This window comes from Peromyscus californicus, unplaced genomic scaffold, assembly GCF_007827085.1.
Source record: "Peromyscus californicus insignis strain IS unplaced genomic scaffold, ASM782708v3 Scaffold_1__1_contigs__length_55948999, whole genome shotgun sequence".
Taxonomy (NCBI): Eukaryota; Metazoa; Chordata; class Mammalia; order Rodentia; family Cricetidae; genus Peromyscus; species Peromyscus californicus.
Genome location: NW_026294492.1, coordinates 1,049,406 through 1,066,324, shown reverse-complemented (window position 1 = coordinate 1,066,324; position 16,919 = coordinate 1,049,406). Strand labels below are relative to the sequence as shown.

The 16,919-nt window shown below is 46.6% G+C and overlaps 1 protein-coding gene across 22 annotated transcripts in view; it reads left to right on the top strand.

Annotated features, from left to right (window-relative positions):
• Positions 1 to 9,556, top strand: part of Myt1l (myelin transcription factor 1 like) — a 403,345-nt gene extending 393,789 nt beyond the window's left edge. For 19 of the 22 annotated variants that reach the window (XM_052745749.1, XM_052745740.1, XM_052745742.1 and 16 more), the window contains 2 exons: positions 6,271 to 6,414; positions 6,717 to 9,556. In XM_052745749.1, the coding sequence (XP_052601709.1) occupies positions 6,271 to 6,414; positions 6,717 to 6,857 (285 nt within the window). In that variant the 3' untranslated portion in view covers positions 6,858 to 9,556. The remainder of the gene's footprint in view (positions 1 to 6,270; positions 6,415 to 6,716) is intronic. The other 3 variants (XM_052745756.1, XM_052745755.1, XM_052745758.1) reach the window with 1 other exon arrangement.
• Positions 9,557 to 16,919: the final 7,363 nt, after the last annotated feature.

The window sequence follows — 16,919 nt, the reverse complement described above, 5'->3', positions numbered from 1 at the left end:
TTTTCCTCAGATGTTCCCCTGGTGGGTAACTTTGCCTTCTGCAGAATCATTGCATGGCAATATTTTTGGTAACACAAAGGCCATATGTTGTCTACCTACCTATGTGTGCTTCTGTGCTCAGCCAGATCCATTTCTGAATAGCCATTCCCAGAGTATCACCTGCTGTAGGAAAGATGTGGGTTTTCTCTCAAGGTGGTTTAGGCCATAGTGTTACTGGTCATTTTGCATCATCCACAGTGATGGGGGAAGCTCCTAAGGTTTCTGAGAAGCATTGCCTCTTGCTTATGTCTCTTAGCTTGTGGGTTGGTGGGAAGCTGACCTTGCATTTATATGTTAGTTCCCAGGGTCTCGTGGCCAACTGGGAAGGTGAGGAGAGAGCTTGTTGTAGCACTTAGATGAGTATTTACTAACAGAGGAGCCTTCCCAGCCCTTCGTGACAATCACTGTGGTACTCACTGTGGCAGGTGTCACCATGGACATACATGTCACGCATGTCCACTCAGATCCTGGGTGAAGCACTTTTTCCCAAGGCTGCTTCATATTCTTGGGCTATACATTAACACAGAGGTAAACCAAAGACAGGTTAAGGCTGAAGTCACTTCTGACAGGATCACACTGGAACCAGGAATAGAGAAAGTCACAGCCAGTGCCCAGGGTTGTGGTTCCACTTAGGTGACTGGAGTCCTGCTCAGGAAGAGCCCAGACCTAACTTTGTCAAAGAACTAGAGAGTAAATCCTGGAAAGTAAAGAGGAGGTCCATCTGGGCATTTCAGTGTCTCAAATAGTTGACCTGTCAAAGAAGACCTCTCCTGCCACCCACGTTAGTCCATTCCTGTTGCTGGTGTGTGCAGTGCTGTAGAGGTTCATGGTGTGAAGGAAGCAGGCCCGTTTTCACTCATGTTTCTGGAGATCCAAGGTCAACGGCCACATCTGGAGATAGTCTTCTTACTGCTGGAATCCCCAGATGGTATGGCCTATCACATGGTGAGGGACAGTGTGTGTGTGTGTGTGTGTGTGTGTGTGTGTGTGTGTGTGTGTGTGTGTGCGTGCGCGCGCGTGCGTTTGCACACGCTCACGCGCTATATTACAGTCTCTTTTCCTCCTACAAAAGTACCAGACTCCTATCATCTAATTATGCGTCCACCCTGAGAACCTTACCTCATACTAATCACCCACACAGGCTCCATCACTAATATCAATATTTGGATTAAGTTTTCACTTTCATCACTCTTTTTCTTTCTTTCTTTCTTTTTTTTTTTTTTTTTGGTGTTTTTGAGACAGGGTTTCTCTGTATAGTTTTGGTGCCTGTCCTGGATCTTGCCCTGTAGATCAGGCTGGCCTCGAACTCACAGAGATCCACCTGGCATGCCTCCTGAGTGCTGGGATTAAAGGTGTGCGCCACCACCACCACCCAGCCACCTTCATCACTCTTCACAGCAGGTATTAAATGTCAACATGTGAAGCCCAGTGACACTTAAACTCCTTCCAAAACACAGTGTCTTCGCTAACCTAGGGCCACTGTTGTTAAATATCCAGTGTGTTCAGTTCACTGTCCACTGTAAGAATTCAATTTGAGAGACAAAGGTACCACTTAACTGGGAGGGTGAGCCCGTGATTTGGTAATACAGTTGAGCGGCATTTCTTGTCAAGTTGGTACAACCAACACGGCTTTTGTGAGCCCCAGGTGTCCCTGTGTGTGCAACTCTATACAAAGAATTCAGTCCCTAGGTCTCTGGCCCTATTATAAACTTGGGTCAAAGGTCCTAAGTGCCCAGACACCTCTCTGGGCCAGCAGAATGACCAAGGACAATATACACTTTATTCCAATTCAGCTGGACTCAATGTAGCACAGGTAATGGGGCTCTAGGTGTGTTGGGCACCCAGCTGAGCACTCTCAGACTGAGTCTCAATTCAACAAGTTAAGCACATAACATTTCATCCAGTCCAACTCAGTTCTCACCCACTGTATATAAACGTTAACAGCTTATACAGGAACTCAAACAGAGCTACAAAAGTGAGCTGAGCACACTCTGGACCAAGGAAAACATAGAAACTGAATATACACTTGGTAAAGAATGAGAAAGAGGAGACTAAGACTCATGGAACATGGCATGGGGGGGGGGGGAAGGTGGATGTAAGCTACCCCTGGGTGGTTGTGAGATGGCCCAGGAGAAAGAGAGGATGCCATTGGGTAGTAGGAAGGGAACATTCTAGCACAGAAAATGCAGGGGCAGAAGGAGGAGGGTTCAGATGGGAAGCCTGTAAAGAACCTGTCCCCTGTGGTCACCAGTTGGGCTCAGCAGCTTTATTGGGGAGGGAGAAGAGAAAGGGATGCTAGAATATGAAAGAGAAATCATATGTTCAGACAAGATCGCTAATGAGAAATTACCTGGCATCTGGCTCTGTCCTTTCTAGCTTGGCCTCTGCTAAGTTGGCTGGTGTCAGCCCTGCAGCTGGTCTTCAGCTGCTGTATCTCTGAACAACTCATCAGAGTGTGGTTTGTTTTCTCTGTGATCTAAAATTCTCTGTGTAACTCAGTCTTGGTCTTGATCCCACTTCAGTCTCATGTGGTGGTAGACGGCAGAGGACCACTTTGCTGTGGAGCTTTCCTCAAGTCTCTCTCCCTCAGTGACCTCACACTGGGTGTATGCTCTGTCTGTGCATCTTCCACACACACCTGTGAAGTATGTCACACTGGCCTTGGTTCTCAGCAGCCAGGAATTACAGAACAAATGTGCTGGCCTCTGGACCCCACAGCCTTTGTCATAATAGTTCTGTTCCAGGCTCCTGGCTGCTGCCATACAGCTCTGTATGTGAGGAAACAACCTGAATGCATCACAAAGTGATGTCATTCTGTTGGGTTTACAATAGCCACTGAAAGAAGCACAAGAGGCTCACAGGTCTGTCACAAGTGGGCCTTGGACTGTCTTTGATCTCTAATGACTCCTTCTGATAGAGGCCATCCTGGAAAATACTTAGGCCCAGAGGCGAGGTAGGCAGACAGACATGAGACTTGCTCAGTGGAAATAAATCTGTGGTGTATGATTGCCCTTTGCAGACCTCCATCTCGGCTTAAAGATGTCCCATTCCTCATGACCTCCTGTCATGATCACAGAGGATCTGAGGGTCCCTAGAGATCAAATCTGTGCTACCTAAGTAAAGAGCCAGTGTTCTTCCCAGAGGTCCAAAACAGGCACATTCTGACCCAGCCCTCAGCCTGAAGCCTGGCTCTGAAGGTAGTACAGGCTCTTCACATACCACTGTTGAGGGCCAGTACTTTTGGGAGAGCCTGGGGTTGGGGAAAGATATGTCCCCATATACTCTCCCACAGCACTCTGACTCTGAGAATGGCCACTGTGTTTCAGTTTTGACACTTCAGTGGAATTAAGCACCCTAGGAAAACAGATATCTTGTTGCCAGTGTACATAGAGGCTCCTGCTTATCCAAAGAACAAGGAAACTAGAAAAATAAGGAAAAAACTAGGGAAACCAGGGCTAATAGTCTGGGTGGACTCCCAGGGTCACAGTACCTTGACATAGGCCTCAGGCATGTGGATCTGAGTCCATAGGAGAAAATGAGTTCAAAGCCCACTTGAAAGTTGGAAAGTCAGATAGTTGAAAGGAAGGAAGCCAGGTTGCAAGACTTAGAGATGCCTACGATTCTACTGTGTATCCAGATACCCCTCTGAATGCCCTACCCACTATCCTGAATTGTCCAGGAACCCCACACATGGGCAGGTGTGCATATGAACAACCTGAACCTGGCTGGCTTACACCTAGAGACTGAAATTTCTAGGCCACAGCTGCAGCTTGAACTCCCTTTCTGATCAGAACTTGTGCTAGCCCTTCCCACAATCTCCATAGTTTTCCCCCACAGCTTAGTGGTTGGTATCTGCACATGAGACTTGTTTATTTTGCAAACAGTGCAGCTCAAGTCGCTATCTTCTCATGGGTAGTACTCCAGGAAATGATGGGGTGTCTTTGGCTGGAAAGCCTGCTTTAGACACATGAGTGGAAAATGCAGGGTAGAGGGGAAATTTATCTGAAATAGCCTATGAATGCTGGTGGATATATCCAGGCATAGCCTGAGGCTTGAACCACTCAAGTTGCTCTGACCATTCCTATGAAATCAGGCTGATTGATGTAAACCCACTGTACAGTAGAGAGAAAGCCAACGCACAGAGAAGTGGGGCTAGAGCCCTGCAGAGGTTTCCTGAGGTGGAAGACCATGGAGGGTACAAGGCCCTAAGCACAAATGCGAGGGGGTGGATCCTGGGGACCTATGTGGCCAATAGTTAAAACATGACTGTCTGGCAGACAGAGAAGCCAGGATACCCAGTGGCTACCAGGATTCTGTTTCCACTCCCCTCCTCTCCCTTTACTCTGCCTGAAATGTTTGGCACCTCCAGCCATCCTGCCATCTCTTTGAATTATATTTTAATCTCAGAAATCATGCTTTTAGGATCAGTTTCCTAGAACACAGGAAGCCTTGGATTCCATACCTAGCACTACACTAACTGGGTATAGTTACACCTGATTGTAAATCCAACACTTGGTAGGTGGAAGCAAGAAAATCAGAAGTTCAAGGTTGTCCTCAGCTACAGGGTGAGTTTGAGTGAGCCTGCACTACATAAAAAGTGGGAGGAAAAGGGAAGGACCCTGCATAGATTGGTGTCCTCTATACTAACCCAGCAGCCAACACTGGCTCTAAGGAATCACGCTGACTAGAAGAGCACATCTTCTGCCATGGGCCCAAGGGTAGCTGCCTCTGGGGCCTCCTTCCTCAAGAGCAACTGCTCACACACCCACTTGCAGGCCTGGGAGGTATCCCTGGGATGGTGCCTTAGTCACTTGTTTGTTGCTATGAAGGGACACCATGACCACGGCAACTCTTTTACAGGAAAGCATTTAATTGGAGGCCTGTTTACAATTCCAGAGGTTTAGTCCATTGTCACTACAGCAGGCATCCTGCTGGAGAAGTAGCTGAGAACTACATCCTGATGTACAAGCAGAAAGGGTGGGGAGGGAGGGAATGGGCCCTGGCATGGGTTTTTGAAACCTCAAAGCCCACCCCCAGTGACACATTTCCTCCAACAAGACCACATCTCCTAATTCCTGTCAAGTCCCTGGTGACTAAGCATTCAAATATATGAGCCTCTGGGGGCCATTCTTATTCAAACTACCACAAATGGAAACATTAATTTGACAGAAAAAAAATGCCAGAAAGTTGACCAAGGTATCAGGAGGAAAGCATTTGGCTCCAAGGAGTTCTCGCATAGGACAAAGGGGATGTGTTCTTTCCGAGGAGAAGTCCCACTAACACACTGCTCCAACTCTGAGATATGCTGAGTATCTCACATTTTCATAGGCCCTGGCCATGGTGAGAGGTGAGAGCCTAGAACCTAAACCAAGTGCAGTTCAAGGATGACCAGAACATGGGGAAAGGAGAAAATAAGGGAAAGAGGGATAGAGACACTAATGAGAGAGGAACTCAGTGTAGGGGACATATGGCAAGTCCTGAGCATGGACCATCTTGGCTTCCCATCCATGTAAGGTGGAGGAGGATCCACCCTGATGCTAGCACTCTAGCCCTTGGCAATTCTCCATTTCTCCCAGACCTTTTAAAACAGTGGTCCTCAACCTGTAGGTCCCAACCTCTTTGGGAGTTGAATGACCCTTTCACAGGGGTCACCTAAGACCATTGGAAAACACAGATATCTACATTATGATTCATAACAATAGCAAAATTACAATTATGAAGTAGCAATGAAAGTTTTGTGGTTAGGTCACCACAACATGAAGAACTGTATTATAGGTATTGGGAAGGTTGAGAACCACTGTCTTGGAAGAAGGAGGCCAAACCAAGAGACCAAGCCTCCACCTGCATACACCCACTAGCCAGCCACCCACATGGACACAGGGCACCCATCAGAGCAGATAGGAACACTACAAAAGGAAGTTACCATCGATTCTAGAGATTCATACAATTCCCACAAGACAGCAGGGACAGATGGACAGATAGGAGTACCCAGACTTGAGAACATTCAGTGGGGGAGAGCAAGCTGACAGTGAGGACACCATGGCTGCTGTGGCCAGCACCATGTGTTCAAGTGTAAAGAACCGAAGACACAAGTCCAGGTCCCTAAGGTGCAGCCTCTGCGCTCGAGCAGAAAGCTTCTGTCCTTGTCCTATAGCCTAGTCCCTCACAGCCAGTGTGCATGCTCCCAGAAGCCTGCCTTATGTTACATGTCACCCAAATGTGTGATTTCAGATCACCACAATGGAGAGCAACCTAAAGACAATTGAGGAAGAGAACAAAGTCATTGAGCAGCAGAACGAGTCGCTCCTGCACGAGCTGGCCAACTTGAGCCAGTCCCTGATCCACAGCCTCGCCAACATCCAGCTGCCTCACATGGTAAGTGACTGAGCTCAGGTGAGCACCTCGGAGCCTCCGCGGTCCACCTCACTGAGTAGATGTCTGTTTCATTGTCCATGGTCCTTCAGCTTTTGGTTGTTTTTGGTCACCACCCTGAAACCATACCGTTAACCGCTAGAAACATTGGTGGGGCTGATCGTATAACATTAAGTGTGCTCTGAGTAGGCCTGTTAAGTATTATGGAAACAGTGGCTCTATGCTATGATACTGTTTTATGCTTTTGTGAATATACTATTCAGAAAATAAAAGTTGTATATGAACTACTATTTAATATCTCGTAGGATCCAATCAATGAACAAAATTTTGATGCTTACGTGACTACTTTGACGGAAATGTATACAAATCAAGATCGTTATCAGAGTCCAGAAAATAAAGCCCTACTGGAAAATATAAAGCAGGCTGTGAGAGGAATTCAGGTCTGAACAGCTGCTCTAGTGGTGACTCATGCTTAAAAAGGATGCCTCTTGTTTCTTGCTGCTGTAACTTACCAGAAAGTGTTATATATTTATTTCTGTCGGAACAGTGTTATGCTACAAGACTTCATAATGGTTTTGTGTGCTCTCAAGATAGTACCTGCAGACTAGTTTTGGATACATTCACATTTTGTACGTTTTCATATAAGCTGACATAGTGTGATTTGCCATGTAATGTTTATAGCTGCTGCTGTCTGCACACTTGGGGGTCTCTATATTTCTGAAGAGGTAAGCTGATCAAAATAAATAGAGTGTAAATTCTTTTTAATGCTTTAGTGATTCAATGTTTTAGTATTTTGAACTGAAATGGACAAAAAAAGAAAAAGGAAAAAAAGCAGGTTTGGATGATCACTTTGTGGCCTCATGGCCACTTTTAGACATTATAATTTTGCCTCAGGTTGGAGGACTTTGTGGAATTTAAGAAATACATTTTGTGTGCATATTGTTTCATAGCAAGAATTGGTTGCAAAAAATGCTTTATTTTTGAACAATGCTTGGAAATATTATGTGACTTTTTTGTTTGTTTGTTTTAGGAGGATGGTGTATGGTGGGGGCAATAAATGAGGTTTTTTGCATTCCAAGGAAATGGCATATGGATTAACTATAAGAAATGAAATAAGTAATTTATTGTAAGACAACATCAAGCCATGGAAACTTGGCAGAAGATTCAAAGCAGCTTAAACAGCACTTTTAATTAACTCCTAGACATTACATGGTGGGACTGTGGAAACTCCGTTAACACAGGAGCTTGTCAGAGGTGGACAACATGAAGATTTCCTTTGCATTTTCAGTAACCTTTGGAGCACCCTTCTCTTATTTCTCCTAGAGCCCCGTGCCCCTCTGAACTGTTACCACAATATAGCTTACCTAGCAGAAGTTGATTGTTTTCCAATTTGAGAAAAAAAGGTAATTTAAGCATTTATCTCCCCTTTCACTTTCAAAAATCATCATCATTCGTTATTCTTGTTTCACATCTGAGGATGAAGGCTAACGGCTGTGGTTGCCCCGGTTACTGGATGGGATTCTCTGCTGGGCGGGTGGGAAAGCAGCTCTACCCTTCCCTTCCCCCTACCTGCCCCAACTCTGACTTTGAATAAGCCTTGGTCTATTCAGAACACTGTGGACACCAAGGCCAAGGACGTTCACGTTCTGCCCTCGCTGGGTCCAGCTGACTCCAGCATCTGCACAGCCTTGTTTGGTTTATGGTGACCTAACCTGAGAAGGAATGCAATCAGATTTTAAAGTTACTAAATATACTTCGGCACTTTTTTTGCTTTAAACTAGATCATCTTAGACTTGTTGATACCTTTGAAATTTGATGGTTTCATCCCAAATGACTGCACTATATGTATGCATACGGCCACTTTTGATTGCTGTGCCCCCTTCTGAGTAGTCTTTGACAATGTGTTGTGTTCCCCGACGTCGACTTGATTTCCTTTTAGTAGCATCTCTCTCTTCCATGTCTTGATGTTATGCAGGAAGTACAAAAGTACTTTAAAATTTTGTTATGAAATAAAAAAAAGATGGGTTTTGTAAAAATAAAAAAAAATATTTTTAGCAGAACAGGACTTACAGGGTCATTGTCCCCACAATGTGCCAGTCGGCTCTTTGCACTCGCCTTGTCCTATATATCCGTACGGAGGTGTGCAATCCTGTGTCAGTCGCCTTGTGACACTGAAGTGGATGAGTTATAGAGGAGGCCCTCGAGGCTGACCCAATACGGTTACTAAGGGAGACTACAGGGATCTCACGACAAATATTCTGATACAATACTCAACCTCGGTATATATATATATGTATAAATATAAGAATATCCCAGCGGCACTTTATACTGTTCACTGTACAAAAGCTTACAGTTTTCCACAAGGACTTTAATAACTAGCTGGGGAAAAGATTATGTAATTACTTGGGGCTCTGCGGGACCTTCTCTGTCCAGCGCCCCCTTTCTGTTGTGCGATTAGTTGTAGCTGCCATGCTCAGAATTGCCTTTTTGAGAGCTGAAGCAAGGTGCTTACTGTCACCTGATGCCATACACATGGTCCCAGGCCCTCACCCGGGGGGAGGGGGGGCTCTGTTCATAGCGGCACATGCATTTCCCCACCGCGTCTTGTCTGCAGCTTCTTGGCCAATGTAGTAATGCTTTTAGTAGAGTAATAGGTAGTATCAGTTTGGATTCTTATTGTTATCACCTATGTACAATGGAGAGGGGTTCTAAGCACAAATCTGCTGCTCATGTAACGTTGGTACATAATATCAAATCAAAAGTTATCTGTGACTATATATAGGGATCACACAGTGTCACATGTTAGAATGCTGACTTTCCACATGGGGTTATTGTGAGTCATCAGAGCATATTTATTATAACTTATTGTTCATATTCATTTCTAAGTTAATTTAAGTAATCATTTATTAAGACAGAATTTTGTATAAACTATTTATTGTGCTCTCTGTGGAACTGAAGTTTGATTTATTTTTGTACTACACGGCATGGGTTTGTTGACACTTTAATTTTGCTATAAATGTGTGGAATCACAAGTTGCTGTGATACTTCATTTTTAAATTGTGAACTTTGTACAAACTTTGTCATGCTGATGTGAACACATCTTACTCTGAATAAAAAGGTGTTGCCACGTTTGTAGCACGAAGGATCTCTGTTGGGTCTGAGTCTTCACTGGAGCCTGGAATGCCCTCTGGGCTCCTGGAATCCACGCCCCTGCACTCTTGCCTTGGGCGTAGCACTGTGGGGCTGGGCTGGAACTTGAGGCATGTGTGGATGGATGTGAGTCCCCATGCATCCTGCTGGACGTGCTTCCCAGAAGGGTGATGTTGCTTCGTTTACTGTTGCTCCTGTCCCTCACCCCCTCCCCAGCTGAGAGCCAACCTGAGCACTTAAGGCCACTTCAGTGCATATGTCTCGCAGCGGCTTGGTGCCTTTCCGTGACTCTCACTGGGAACAGCACTGCTGTTGGTGAACGTGAGCCCATATCCAGAATGCCCAGGTGGACTGCAGTGAGTTTCACAGGGCTTCCTTACCTAGAGTTCCATCTGTGATAACACCCTGGTTCCGGTACTCGCTCTACCCATTTTACCTCCTTATCACTCCAGTTCCATGGGTCTCCTAGGACACAGAAGCTTCCAGGGGCCATCATGGTTACTTCAAAAAATGCCCCACATTGGCTTCTGTGATTCATTTTAAAGGAGTGTTTTGTTCTTATACATAGCATCACATGACTGTTGTTGGTTATTAAACCCAGGAGCTCACAAAGGATGCAGTGTTGCTTTCAGGCTGTTAGCAAGGAGGTGAGCAACAAAATCACCTATGAAATGTAACCGGCCCTTCAGATACGGCACTCACATCGTCCTATTAATAAAACTTTAAAATTCAACAGTACCCTTCTATAGCATGCACAGTTCCCTAATACAGACAGTCTAAGGAAGCAGCCCCTGAAATCTTGGTGAAACTAGGACCTCACTCCCAGTGGTACCCTCTGCTGCTAAATACTTGGGGTCAATTGAACTCCTCAACCCTGTTCCAGCAGATTGCTTCTTGGAGAGCTGGCAGCAGCAAGAAGGTGCCTGGAGTCATTGTTGAGATCTTCCAGTGCCGGCAGGTGAGTGGTGACTCTTTACCCTGTTCCTTCATTTCTGCCTCAGACCTGTCTGTGGGCTCCTGTTAAATCCCATCTCTTGAAACAAATAAAGCTAATGAACCGGTGGCTGTCAGTGTCTCAGGTCAGCCAGCTTAGGAGCAACCCTAGAAGCAAGGTCATTATTTAATAATGTTCATAGTGTAAGAAAATTTAAAAAAGAAAAATTAAACTTGCTGTTTCTCAGCATTTGTCCTGAAAATACAAGAACAGTTGTGAACAGAGAAAAAAATAATCCCAAAATCCTATGATGGGAGAATGGATGAACAAATCTGAGAAATGCACTTTGCAGAGCATCACAGAAGTGATACATCACCAACTGTGATGGTGTTAAGTCAAGAGTAAGTGGCCAAAACCCAGGGGCCAGTGTCAAGGTGAGCTGAGTACACACAGGTAACCCAGAGACAGAGTGATGTTGGAGTGGGCTGAGTGCACACAGGTAACCCAGAGACAGTGCAATGTTGGAGTGGGCTGAGTGCACACAGGTAACCCAGAGTTGGTGCCATATTGGGGTGGGTTGAGTGCACACAGGCAACCTAGAGTCAGAGTGCCATGTTGGGGTGGGCTGAGTGCACACAGGCAACCTAGAGTCAGAGTGCCATGTTGGGGTGGGCTGAGTGCACACAGGTAACCCAGAGTCAGTGCCATGTTGGGGTAGGCTGAGTGCACACAGGTAACCCAGAGGCAAATCACAGCACTGGTGTGGGTTCAGCAAGCACTTAGCAGGAGAAATAGAACAGGAAAATACTCCCAGATTACTGCCCCAAGAAAATCAGAAGAAGAGGGACTCTTGGAAGGTCATAGCTCCCAGCACAGCACCTCTGTGTAAGACAGCACAGGCACAACAAACAGTGGTATTTCATACGCATGTCCAAGAGCCCTTTGTCTGAGACTTTCCAGTCTTCCCAGACTTACCAGTCTCTAGGAGAAGGGCTTGGTCATATATTTCCCACCATGGATAGAAAATTTGATTATTGTTTTTATTATTTATTTTGTTTTTTCAAGACAGGGCTTCTCTGTGTAGCCCTGGCTCTTCTAGAACTTGTTCTGTAGATCAAGCTGGCCTTGAACTCACAGAGATTCACATGCCTCTGCCTCCCAAGTGCTGGGATTAAAGGTATGCAACTACCACCACTCAGCTTGAAAAATTGATTTTTTTTTTTTCCGAGACAGGGTTTCTCTGTGTAGCTTTGCACTTTTCCTGGATCTCGCTCTGTAGCCTAGGCTGGCCTCAAACTCACAGAGATCCTCCTGCCTCTGCCTCCTGAGTGCTGGGATTAAAGGCATACGCCACCACCGCCCAGCTGAAAAATGGATTTTTATAACCACAATACCCAAGCTAGGGCAGATGAGGGAAGAAGCCATGGTCTGGGGCTACAGCAGATACCCAGAGTGGCAAAGAACAGCTTTGTAGCATCCCTTCCGCCATGGGCATTCAAACAGCTTGGCAAGCACACAGGGTGCAGGGGCAGGGAGGTCAGGTGACGGCAGAAAATGGCATAGTCACCTTAGGACACTGGCAGGAGGCACTGACCAGCCACCCACAGGGAGTCCAGGTCAGTGCCTGGCCACACCTCTTTGGCTGCTTTCCACTGGGAGGGTCAGTACCCTCTCCCACCCCTTAGCACAACCGGGATTGGGCTTCTCTTCCACTCACAGTGACAGCAGGACACACCTCTCACTGCCCCCTCCCAGTTCATGTCTAGACAGACACTGTGTACTTGAACTCAGTAAGATTCCACAGAGGGCCCAGGATCTTAACCAACATCCAGTTTAACTATGTGCCAAGGAGAAATTCAAGCAGTACACTTGAATAGTCTTTCTATTTCAATTGCTGTCACACACACACACACACACACACACACACACACACACACACACACACACAGAGTCACCAAGGCGGCTCTGAGCAAAGTGGGGAAAAGGCAAAGATCAAGTACATCCAGTGCACAGTGGACACAGGACAAACCTACCGCCCTGGATTCTGACCCATCCTTACTTCAAAGGTCCCCTCCCTTCTCTTCTCCAAACTCTTGAGGGATTCACTTCCCACTTACGTATTACTTCTATCGGATATGTTGCCTCGAGTCATTTTTCTTCAGCAGGGCAAGATAAGAAAGCAAAGGATAAGTGAATATCAACAAAACCAGTGAGTTACATGGGGGAGGCTTAATGATGAAGGAAATCTACTAATGGAAGGAAAACAGGAGCGGGGAGATGGGGCACGGGATCACAGACCAGTCACCTCCCAAGGCATAAAAAGTGACATGGTCTCAGGTAAGTCACAGCTGTCTTCTGCCCTGGTGGGGTCTGTGGTGGTTGTTAGGAGAGAAGTGCACCTCACAGGCCCCTGTATTTGAACAAGTGGTCCCAGGTGGTAGAGCTGTTTGGGGAGGCTGTGGAACCTTTGGCAGATGGAGCCTTGCTAACAGAAGTGTGTCACTAGGGGCCGACTTTGGGAGTCCATAGCCTCCCCCTCGCCCCGCCCCCACGTCCAGTTTGTTCTCGCTACTTCATGTTTTCAGTTGAAGATGTGATGATCTCTCAGCTTCTGCTGCCTGCTGCCATGCCTCCCTGGCCATGATGGACTCTGCTTCTGGAACCAGTAAGTCCAAATAAGTTCTTTCTTTCATAGAGTGCTTTTGGCCATGGTGTTTTATTGTAGCAACAGATAAATAATTCAGGGTCTGGGTTTGTTCTGATATCACGGTGCTGTGGTGTACTGGGTTGAGCCCCAACATTGTTTCCCCCAAGAAGCGGTCCACCCTGCCAGGGTGGTCAGCAGAAGTCATGAGAAACAAGGATGCTCTTTCAGGTGCTGACCACAGCTGGGGAACTACAGAAGTTTTGGCAACTGTTTTGTCTCGGGTTCAGGGTAAGTTTTCCACTTCAGGTCATGTGTAAGATAGAGGCAGGAGATGCTAAAATAATTTTTTCATCTAGTATTTGGGAGTACAAAAAAATACATCTAAGACCACGTAAGGAGTGGGCTGGGAATAAAAGGGCCTTATACTAACTTCCCCAGTCACCAACCTAAACTGGGTCTTTCCATAGTCACCTCAGAGTAGGGTCCTCTGGGCCCCAGAGCAGCAGCCACCCAAAGGTCAGGTTTGCAGAGGCCTGTCTGAGAGCGGCCTGCTTCTTAGAAAATATCCCAGAGAGAACCCTGGTCAAGGGACCATGTTCCTCCCTCTACGCTTTCCCAAAGTAGAGCAGACTTCTGGCCATGTCCTAGATCATCGTAGTGGGGTGAGCAGAATGATGCTGCCTTTCTCCCTTCTCTGCTAGAATGACCCCTAACAGAGACACAGACCAAACTGCCGAAATCTAAGTAAATGCATCTTAAACACAGGCTGAGGACCCACCTGTCAGCAAAGGGTAAGGACAGCCTGATTCCAAGTCCACCTTATTATGGAGAACAGCCAACCATAGTCTGGGAGAACACTGACTCCGTTAAGGAAAGATTCAAAGCAACTGCTCAAACTTGGGCTTCCCAGCAGCACCCACAGGAGCCTTCAGGTGAGCTAGATGGCAGTGGCTGGCCTCAGGAAGCCAGGAATTGCCCTGGGTTCCATCTGGGTTCCATCTCCAGAAATGCATACACCAGAGGTGGTGGCACAAGCCTGTAATCCCAGAACTCAGGACCTAGAGGTACGACATTCAGAAGTTAAAGGTCATTTTTAGGTATATAATGAGTTCAAGGTCAGCTTGAGCTAGAGATTGGGTAGAGGGATGGAAGAGGGGAGGGAAGAGAGAGGAGAGGAGGAGAGGGGAGGGGAGGGGAGGAGAAGAGAGGGAAAAGTTTAACTGGAATCTTAAAGTGCACAGTGTAACTGCAGAAAACACCAAAACCATACGTATGGCTACTACTAAGACTCCAAAGTGTTACTTTCTCAAGAAGCCCACAACCGTACTTGTGTCTCATCTCCTCCCTAAGCATCACCCTTTCTGTTAATGCCTGTGCTAGATATATATTAAAATATCTTCTTTAATAAATTCTGATTCTACGTCACACTGACTCTTCCTAAAAAGAAAAAAGTAAAAACAAAACAAAAAAAAAACATGTAAAAATGAAAAAGAAAAAAAAAAACTCTAGCTTTCCTTGAGTGGAAAGAAGTCCTTGGGCTGCTCCAGGGAAGAGCATGGAGCTGCCTCTGTGACTGCGGCATAGTAGCTGTCATAATCAACAGCTGCCTGCAGAGGGTGCTGGAGGGCACAGACAGGGAACAAACTGGAAGGTGGGTCATGAGCAGCAGGGCTGGGACTCTGACCTGCAGTGAGTCTTGTCTGGTTTAGAAAAGGAGAGAGGAGGGAGAGCAAGAGGTGGTTTAAACCCAAAGCTTCTCATCTACCCCAAACCCACTGACACTCATTCTCCAGAGCGGAAGTGGCTTTGACCAGCACATCAGGTAAGTATCACCATTTAGCGCTGTGTATGTTTGAGAACTAGTCTACAGAGGATGCAGGGATGGGAGCCATGAGCTGGAGTTCGTGGACAGCTCGTGGGAGTGGGGGCCTGGGTTAGGGCAGTGGTGGTGGTTAGAGACAGGGGGTGGACACATTGCTAGTGGGGAGCAAGAAGAAACCTGTAGTCAGTGGGAAGAGCTACATAGGTCTGCCCTCAGGGTACACAGCCAAGCCAACCCACCCACGGCACTGCATGAAGGCAGGGAAACACCTCCGTTCTGGCAGAGGACTGTGTGGCTGGAACCCAGAAGTAGGTGATAGCAAGTCCTAGGAAGGAAGTTGGGGGTAGAAGTCAGAGGTGTCCTGAGGCTGGCTGCTGACAAAGAGAGGGAAAGAAGCTTGGGGAATGTGTGTGTGTGTGTGTGTGTGTGTGTGTGTGTGTGTGTGTATGTGTAGATAGACAGGCAACAGACAGATAAAGTGTAGTTTGAAATAAATTCAAACTAGTGCTTTACAGTCTGTTCGTCTCTGGCTTCCTATGACTGCATCAGGCATAGACGTCATCCCAGACCTGGGTAGCTGGACACTGCCCATCTTCATTCTGCTAAGAAAGCAGCGTCCCTAGAAGGCTGGGGGCAATCACTGAGACTCTCACCTTAGCAGCCTGAGTCCAGGGCAGAGAATGATGCCTCTAACCCATTTTCTGTAGGAAAAGAGGAGCTGTGCAGCACCTGCTCATGGTGGGACACTCAGAAAGGGACAGACATGCTGAACCAGGACGCTTGGACAAGCAAGAGCCGCTCATTTTGACTAAAGCTCCTCCTCTGCTTGGTAACTAACAGCTTGGCCCTGCTGGTCCCCAGCTTCCCTCCATCACTGCCTGATACCAGGGGAAGGTAGAGGCCAAGCCCATCATATCTAAAGCTACAAAAACATGAAACTGGGGCTGTAGGAAAGCATTCTGCTAACTGAGTTATAACCTCAGCCCATAGTTCCATAGTTTTTTATTATTTGTTTTTTGTTTTGTGTTATAAACAGTCTGAGTTTTGGGTCCAGTGTGCTAAGAGTGCTTTGTGGCTCTTTTCTGCTAGTGTTTGTTTGAGACAGGGTTTCTCTGTGTATTCTTGACTGTCCTGGAGCTTTCTATGTAGACCAGGCTGGCCTTGGACTCAGAAACCTGCCTGTCTTTGCCTCCTGAGTGCTGGGATTAAAGGTGTGCACCAACACACCGAGTCTGAAACTGTTAATTTACAGAAAGGACTTGGGAGGCTAGAATGTCTGACATTCATTGTGAATGCCTGGAAAGCCAAAGAGAATGCAGAAGAATCCAGGGAGACTCTGTTGTCTCTATGAACATTTTTGGGATTTTCAATATGGGAATCTCCAAGGTGCTACTCTGGCCTTGGGTTGCACCTTCAGAACACAAGATCACATCTAGAAGGTCTAAAGGGGACTCACAGAAGCTTCTGGCCTTTCTGGGTCCCACCAAAGGAATCAAGGGCATCTGCTCCATGGCAGGGCATGCCCGACCTCTAGGAAACACTGGTATAGTAGGAATTCCCCTGCCTCTAACATGGACCATCCATGGGCAATGTGACTTCAAAGGCCTGCATCCAGACAGGCATCTAAAGTGAACCACGCATCACAGCCCACAAATTCTTGGGGAAACTGGAAGCCAAGTGGCACAAAGAAAACCATGAAGCACAGGTCTCCACACAATTATGGTGATTTTCTTTTCACCATTTTCCAAGGCACTATGGCAGACAATGTAACATTCAGTCAAAGTAAAATCTCCTGACCGCAGAGATCCAAAGTCAAAAGGCTCAAAATGGAGATCATGACAAGGTAACATCGTTCACACAGGGACCTTTACACTCAAGACCTTGGTAGGAACCTGCCATTTATCTCCCAAAGTGTGAGGGTCAGAGCCTGGCCTAGGCATCCTTTATTCCCTGTT